The sequence below is a fragment of the Cervus elaphus genome, chromosome 25, assembly GCF_910594005.1.
Source record: "Cervus elaphus chromosome 25, mCerEla1.1, whole genome shotgun sequence".
Lineage (NCBI taxonomy): Eukaryota > Metazoa > Chordata > Mammalia > Artiodactyla > Cervidae > Cervus > Cervus elaphus.
This window is the reverse complement of record NC_057839.1, coordinates 21,650,752-21,659,478: the sequence shown is the minus strand read 5'-3', so window position 1 is coordinate 21,659,478 and position 8,727 is coordinate 21,650,752. Positions and strand designations below refer to the sequence as shown.

General features: G+C 38.2%; 1 protein-coding gene across 1 annotated transcript in view; it reads right to left on the bottom strand.

The window, feature by feature from the left end:
- Positions 1-2,506: 2,506 nt before the first annotated feature.
- DEPDC1B (DEP domain containing 1B) overlaps positions 2,507-8,727 on the bottom strand; it is a 92,308-nt gene continuing 86,087 nt past the window's right edge. The window contains exon 11 of the mRNA XM_043887676.1: positions 2,507-3,494. Coding sequence (XP_043743611.1) covers positions 3,333-3,494 — 162 coding nt within the window. The 3' untranslated portion in view covers positions 2,507-3,332. The remainder of the gene's footprint in view (positions 3,495-8,727) is intronic.

The window sequence follows — 8,727 nt, the reverse complement described above, 5'->3', positions numbered from 1 at the left end:
AAAGAAGAAAACATGAAATTATTTTTTAGCTTCAAACAAAGGCAAGACAGTAGAGACAAAGTATTACAAAATAGCAATAAAGATTTATACCAAAACATAAAGTAATTATATTAAGTATAATTTGTCTAAATGTTACAATTAAAAATAAAGACTATCAAATTGGCTTCTTATTTAAAAAATATTCAAATTATATGTTGCTTATAAGGAAAAAAACTAAACTGTAAGAATGCAGAAACATGGCAAACAAATGCATCACTAGAGACAGTGACATTTCACAATGGTTTTTTTAAAAAGTGAAAACAGGGAAAGATGCAGGGAGGTAGGAAAGAAAGAAGTACAAAGTGTATTGTATCTGTTGCTTCATAACAAATCACCCTAAGATTAAATGGCTTATAACAACAAACATTATCTATTTTCTGTGGGTCCAGATCCAGGCATAGCTTAGCCGAGTCTCTCACAGGCTACAATCAAGGTGTCAGTGAAGGCTGCCTTCATCACAAGGCTCAACCAACAGAGAATTCGCTTCCAACACCCACATGGCTGCTGGCAGGAGTCAGAAGATCCACTTCCAAGATCACTCACACAGCTGTTGGCAGGCCTCCCATCCTCACAGCTATTCGGTAGAGACTAGAGACGTCAGTTCCTTGCCTGAGGGGCCTCTCCATAGGACAGTTCACAAGAGAACAGTTGGCTTCCCTCAGAGCAAGCCAGGGAGAGAATGAAAGAGAGGGCAAGCAAGATGGAAGCCAGGCTCTTTGTAATCTAATCTCAAAGATGATACCCCAATCCCTTTTGCCATATGCTATTTGTTAAAAGCGTCATGAGATCCAAACCACAATCAAGGAGAGATTACACAAGAGCATAAACACTAAGACACAGGGATCATTGGGGACGTTTCAGATGCTGACAACTACAGAAATGAAAAACAAAAAGTAGCACGATTGCTTATTATGTGGTAAATGCAGAAAATCCAGAAGAATCACACTAGATATTTAGAGTTAATAGGAAAGTGTAGTAAGGTTGTTGAGTACAAAAATCTGTACACAGACATTAGTTTATATTTACAATATATAAGCAACAAAAAGAAAATGGAAATTTTAAAATACTCCCATTTACAATAGGATCAAGCATTAAGGTATTTTTAAGGTAAATAATAACTGTTGATGCTAGGGAATTTTGATACAAGCCTTTTTTTTTAAAGTATCAATTATCTGCCAAGAAATCTAATAAAAAATTGTAAATCTTTACAGAGAAATTTAAATTTCTCACTTAGTCTAAAATGGAGGGATAAGCCAAGTTCATGGACTAGAAAACTTAATATTGCAAAGACAGCAATTCTCTCCAAGTAGATTTATACGTTCAATACAATCAAAATCTCAACTCTGTGTGTGCAAGTGTGTGTAGCTTGATATTAAAATTTGAACAAAGGTGAAAGAGTCCAAAAACTGTGAACTGATGAAAAAGCCATATTAATAATGCAATGTAAAACCACATTGTGGAGGAGGAAATGGCAACCCACTCCAGTATTCTTGCCTGGAGAATCCCATGGACAGAGGAGCCTGGCAGGCTACAGGCCATGGGGTCGTAAGAGTCGGACACGACCGAGCGACCAAGCACAGCACACAGAACTATAATGAGATACCATCACACGTTACACACTGCCAATTCACACTCTGACAATAGCAAGTTTTGGTGAGGATGGTACACTGCTGATGGGATGTTAACTGGGGCACAACAACTTTGAAAAACTGGTTTTATCCACTCCTCAATTTCACATGTAGGTGTGGTTATGTTTTATGATCTCTCCATAAGTATGTTATACATAACAACAAAAACAGTAATTTTAAGGGGAAAAAAAAATAAAGAAAACAGAAAACAGTAACATATATTTCCAAAGATAAGCAACAGAAGAGGAGACTTTGAGGTCAATTCTACCTTGGGGAATAAATAAAAAATAAATAAAATAAAGTAAAAAGTCCTTACTCTTCACTCTAAACACAATTCCAAGGTGGAAGAATAAATGCTGAAACACTAACAATTTCCCAGTACTTTCCTTACTGGCAAAACAAGGGGTACTCAAACCAAAAGGAACACTTCTTTTCATCTCTGAGGGGGCAATATCAGAGTCAATTGCAAGAGCCATTCTGCTACAAAAGAACAGGGGCAGATCTCAAGTGCAAGGAAAAATCAGTCCAAACAGCAGAGCAAGCCTATTAGTGAGTGTTGCTGTTTTAGCATTTTTGGGTAATCACCCTTTAGAAGAAGCCTTCAGATGCTCTATAATTTAAGTGTACCACTATCTGCAAGAGGGCAAAGCAAAGCAAAAGAAACAGACAAATCATCTCCTATTATAAGTCTAGTACAAAAGTCCAAACTCACTTCTTACTTTATCACAGAAATAAATGATTGATATGAAAACACTGGCTAAGGCAATGATGCTTAGCGTTTGAAGATGCTCTCTGACTGACCTAAATAAATGCCAAAAAAGAAACGCCAAGTACAGTAGTAAAAAGAATGGCTTTTATTTACATTCCATTTACTTTAAAAGGTTGAGGATGTTGGGGAAAATATAAAGGAAGTAGTCTCATTTTACTTAGCCCATTTGTTTTTCATGAAACAACAAAGATTTGACTTAGAATCACAGGGCTAATGAGACCAAAAGAATTTATCCAGTTCAATTTTCCATCTTTAGCCAAGACTGAAATTACACCACTGTGTAGGCACATGAAAATCTACTTCACATACAAATAAACACCACTAATATGTACATCATAGAAGAACCAGCTTTCATAAAATCTGTCACAAAATCCAACAAATCTGCAATAAAAAACACAGCCACTGTAATAAAGAACATGAAGAATCTTGGTGCAACAGTGAAAAACAATTTATATACCAGAAACAACAACTGGCTATTAAGTCAATGGCATCACAGTAACAGTACCCAGTGTCTTTCTTATTCAAGTATATACAATACTTTGCAGTCATGATCATCACAGACATCAGTAACTAGGATGTACACACAAATATTTTACAAACACAATAGAAAACAACAAATAAAAAAATGAAGATACCTTAAATTTTTAACAATTACAAACATGTTAACATCACCACTATATATAGTTGTCTCAATATTTTTAACAGATTTGTACCCTTTAAAATAGCAGAGTTTTATAAAAATACTGATAATGGCTCAATGTTTCTTGGAGTCAGGAACTCTTTATACTTATAATTCAGTAGTCTGTGGTTTATGTGCCTCGTTCTTCCACCACCAGAGTCCTATAGCCAATCATTTACTCAAAACAACAGCAACAAGAGAGGTCTCTATCCAAGTATTACATCCGAAAACTTCTAGTTCTTTGAAATGGTTGGAAGGGGTTTTTTAGCGCCCACATCAGCAGCTGTGGTTTTGCTTTAGGTTTTTCAGGAAATAGAAGTGCTTCACTTTCTGGTGTAGGAAATCGTTCTTGATAGACTTCAGGATATGATTTTTGAAACTAAAAAAAAAAGATCCAAGAAGAGTCAAAAAAAGACAAAAATCAATAAAATTGGGTACTGTAATTTTAAAATAAGTTTAATAGTTTTAAAATAAGTTTCTGATCTAATACTTTCCTACTTTTGTTTGGTTTTAATACTTACTGCTTTCCATCAGAAGAGAGATTAAGAAGAAAACAGATCACAAGTTCTCATCAATGCAAATCCATTTCTTTTTGTTAAAATAAATCACTGAATTCCACTTTCTATAGATCTGATTCATCTTTAATTTGATCTAATAGTCAAATAAATGTTTCACTTTAGTCATATCTCTTAAAATTTCTCCCCTGCCAACTATAAATAGACCTCCCTTCTAAAACAGCCACAAGTACCTCTGACTGATGCTCTACATGGTTAAAGAAAATCTTTAAAGAAAATGTTTTAAAAAAATTTCCCTATCTCCCTGCTTCTCCTACTCAGCCCCACCAGTTTCTGCCCAAATGGAAGAAAAAGCATGCTGGCATACACTATTTTACAAAAAGTTTATGAAGAAGCACTATGTATTTCCTTCGATCCTCACCACTGAACTCTTCTCCAAAATTACTGAGAAAAATACAATGGGAGTTGAGAAGCCTCATGCCCTATGTGTGTATACATACATGCCCTATGTGTACATACATACATGCCCTATGTATACGTATGTATACACACATGCCCTATGTGTACATACATACATGCCCTACACATATATACATATACACACATGCCCTACATATACACACATGCCCTACATATACATATGTATACACACATGCCCTATGTGTACAGACATACATGTCCTACACATACATACATATACACACATGCCCTACATATACATATGTATACACACATGCCCTATGTATACATATGTATACACACATGCCCTATGTAACTCTCATGCCCTATGTATACATGTGTATACATATATGCCCTATGTATACATGTGTATACATATATGCCCTGTGTATACATATGTATCCATATATGCCCTGTGTATACATATGTATACACACATGCCCTACGTATACATATGTATACACACATGCCCTATGTATACATATGTATACGTACATGCCCTACGTATACATATGTATATGCACATGCCCTATGTATACATATGTATATGCACATGCCCTATGTATACATATGTATACATACATGCCCTATGTAACTCTCATGCCCTATGTATACATATGTATATGTATATGGTGTGATCAGAAATTAAGCTATGCAGGATTCAGTCTCTAAAAATAAATACCATAGACTTGCTCTTGAATCAATACTTTAAAAATGATGAAGATAGAATTCTGAACTAACACAACACTGTAAATCAGCTACACTTCAATTTTTTAAAAAACATCAAGTTAAAGGTATTCTCAGTTGAAAACTATTTAAACTGTTGAAAACATTGTTCTTTAATAGGAACTAAAACTTTCAGTGATGCCTGAGGCAAGAAACCAATTTGATACTGGCTATCTAAAATAGAAGGCTTTCAAAATTCTGGACATTTTACACTTGTGAATTCAGTCTGATTTGCCTTTCAAAAAAAAAGAAAAGAAACTGTCCCCATTTATAGCTTCTCTGAACTTAAAGCAACTGCTGCACTAATTCATATCATCAGTTCAGTTCGGTTCAGTCGCTCAGTCGTGTCCGACTCTTTGCGACCCCATGGACTGCAGCATGGCCTCCCTGTCCATCACAACTCCCGGAGTTTACTTAAACACATGTCCATTGAGTCGGTGATGCCATCCAACCACCTCATCCTCTGTCATTCCCTTCTCCACCCGCCTTTAATCTTTCCCAGCATCACGGTCTTTTCAAATGAGGCAGCGCTTTGCTTCAGGTGGCCAAAGTATTGCAGTTTCAGCTTCAACATCAGTCCTTCCAATCAATATTCAGGATTGATTTCCTTTAGGATGGACTGATTGGATCTCCTTGCAGTCCAAGGGACTCTCAAGAGTATTCTCCACCACCACAGTTCAAAAGCATCAATTCTTCGACGCTCACTTTTCTTTATAGTCCAACTCTCACAACCATATATGACTACTGGAAAAACCATAGCCTTGACCAGACAGACCTTTGCTGGCAAAGTAATGTCTCTGCTTTTTAATATGCTGTCTAGGTTGGTCATAACTTTCCTTCCAAAGAGTAAGCATCTTTTAATTTCATGGCTGCAGTCACCATCTGTAGTGATTTTGTAGCCCCCAAAAATAAAGTCTGCCACTGTTTCCACTGTTTCACCATCTATTTGCCATGAAGCGATAGGACCAGATGCCATGATCTTAGCTTTCTGAATGTTGAGTTTTAATCAACTTTTTCACTCTCCTCTTTCACTTTCATTGAAAGACTCTTTACTTCGTCACTTTCTGCCACAAGGGTGGTGTCATCTGCATATCTGAGGTCATTGATACTTCTCCTGGCAATCTTGATTCCAGCTTGTGCTTCATTCAGCCCAGTGTTTCTCATGATGTACTCTGCATATAAGTTAAATAAGCAGGGTGACAATATACAGCCCTGACGTACTCTTTTTCCTATTTGGAACCAGTCCATTGTTCTCTGTCCAGTTCTAACTGTTGCTTCCTGACCTGCATACAGGTTTCTCAAGAGGCAGGTCAGGTGGTCTAGTATTCCCATCTCTTTAAGAATTTTCCACAGTTTGTTGTGATCCACACAAAGGCTTTGGCATAGTCAATAAATCATAAATAGACGTTTTTCTGGAACTCTCTTGCTTTTTCGATGATCCAGTGGATGTTGACAATTTGATCTCAGGTTCCTCTGCCTTTTCTAAATCCAGCTTGAACATCTGGAAGTTCATGGTTCACGTACTGTTAAAGCCGGGCTTGGAAAATTTTGAGCATTACTTTACTAGCGTGTGAGATGAGTGCAATTGTGCGATAGTTTGAGCATTCTTTGGCATTGCCTTTCTTAGGGATTGGAATGAAAACAGACCTTTTCCAGTCCTGTGGCCACTGCTGAGTTTTCCAGATTTGCTGGTATATGACTGCAGCACTTTCACAGCAGCATCTTTTAGGACTTGGAATAGCTCAACTGGAATTCCATCACCCCTACTAGCTTTGTTCGTAGTGATACTTCCTAAGGCCCACTTGACTTCACATTCCAGGATGTCTGGCTCTAGGTGAGTGATCACACCATCGTGATTATCTGGGTCATGAAGATATTTTTTGTATAGTTCTTCTGTGTGTTCTTGCCACCTCTTCTTAATATCTTCTGCTTCTATTAGGTCCATACCATTTCTGTCCTTTATTGAGCCCATCTTTGCATGAAACATTCCTTTGGTATCTCTAATTTTCTTAAAGAGATCTCTAGTCTTTCCCATTCTATTGTTTTCCTCTATTTCTTTGCACTGATCACTGAGGAAGGCTTTTTTATCTCTCCTTGCTATTCTTTGGAACTCTGCATTCAAATGGGAATATCTTTCCTTTTCTCCTTTGCTTTTCGCTTCTCTTCTTTTCACAGCTCTTTGTAAGGCCCCCTCAGACAGCCATTTCGCTTTTTTGCATTTCTTTTTCTTGGGGATGGTCTTAATCCCTGTCTCCTATACAATGTCATGAACCTCCACCCATAGTTCATCAGGTACTCTGTCTATCAGATCTAGTCCCTTAAATCTATTTCTCACTTCCACTGTAGAATCATAATGAATTTGATTTAGCTCATACCTGAACGGTCTAGTGATTTTCCCTATTTTCTTCAATTTTAGTCTGAAATTTGGTAATAAGGAGTTCATGATCTGAGCCACAGTCAGCTCCTGGTCTTGTTTTTGCTGACTGTATAGAGCTTCTTCACCTTTGGCTGCAAAGAATATAATTAATCTGATTTCGGTGTTGACCATCTGGTGATGTCCATGTGTAGATTCTTCTCTTGTGTTGTTAGAAGAGGGTGTTTGCAGTGTGTTCTCTTGGCAAAACTCAATATTAGCCTTTGCCCTGCTTCATTCTGTACTCCAAGGCCAAATTTGCCTGTTACTCCAGGTGTTTCTTGACTTCCTACTTTTGCATTCCAGTCCCCTATAATGAAAAGGACATCTTTTTTGGGTGTTAGTTCTAGAAGGTCTTGTAGGTCTTCATAGAACCGTTCAACTTCAGCTTCTTCAGCATTACTGGTGGGCACAGACTTGCATTACCATGGTATTGAATGGTTTGCCTTGGAAACAAACAGAGATCATTCTGTCATTTTTGAGGTTGCATCCAAGTACTGTATTTCAGACTCTTTTGTTGACTATGATGACTATGTTGACTATGTGGGACTCTTGCCCACAGTAGTAGATATAATGGTTATCTGAGTTAAATTCACTCATTCTAGTCCATTTTAGTTCACTGATTCCTAAAATGTCGATGTTCACTCTTGCCATCTCCTGTTTGACCACTTCCAATTTGCCTTGATTCATGGACCTAACATTCCAGGTTCTTATGCAATATTGCTCTTTACAGCATTGGACCTTGCTTCCGTCACCAGTCACATCCACAACTGAGTGTTTTTGCTTTGGCCCCGTCTCTTCATTCTTTCTGGAATTATTTCTCCACTGATCTCCAGTAGCATATCAACCTGGGGAGTTCATCTTTCAGTGTCCTATCTTTTTGCCTTTTCATACTGTTCATGGGGTTCTCAAGGCAAGAATACTGAAGTGGTTTGCCATTCCCTTCTCCAGTGGACCACATTTTGTCAGAACTCTCCACCATGACCTGTCTGTCTTGGGTGGCCCTACATGGCATGGTTCATAGTTTCACTGAGTTAGATAAGGCTGTGGTCCATGTGTTTAGATTGGTTAGTTTTCTGTGATTGTGGTTTCAGTCTGTCTGCCTTCTGATGGAGAAGGATAAAAAGCTTATGGAAGCTTCCTAATGGGAGAGACTGACTGAGGGGGAAATTTGGTCTTGTTCTGATGAGAGGGGCCATGCTCAGTAAATCTTTAATCCAATTTCCTGTTGATGGGTGGAACTGTGTTCCCTCCCTGCTATTTACCTGGGGCCAAACTATGGTGGAGGTAATGAAGATAATGGTGCCCTCCTTCAAAAGGTCCCATGCATGTCCTGCTACACTCAGTGCCCCCAACCCTGCAGCAGGCCACCACCGACCCACGCCTCCACTGGAGACTCCTGGACACTCACAGGAGTGTCCACTCACTCAAGTCTGAGTCGGTCTCCTGTGGGGTCACTGCTCCTTTCTCCTGGGTCCTGGTGCACAAGGTTCTGTTTG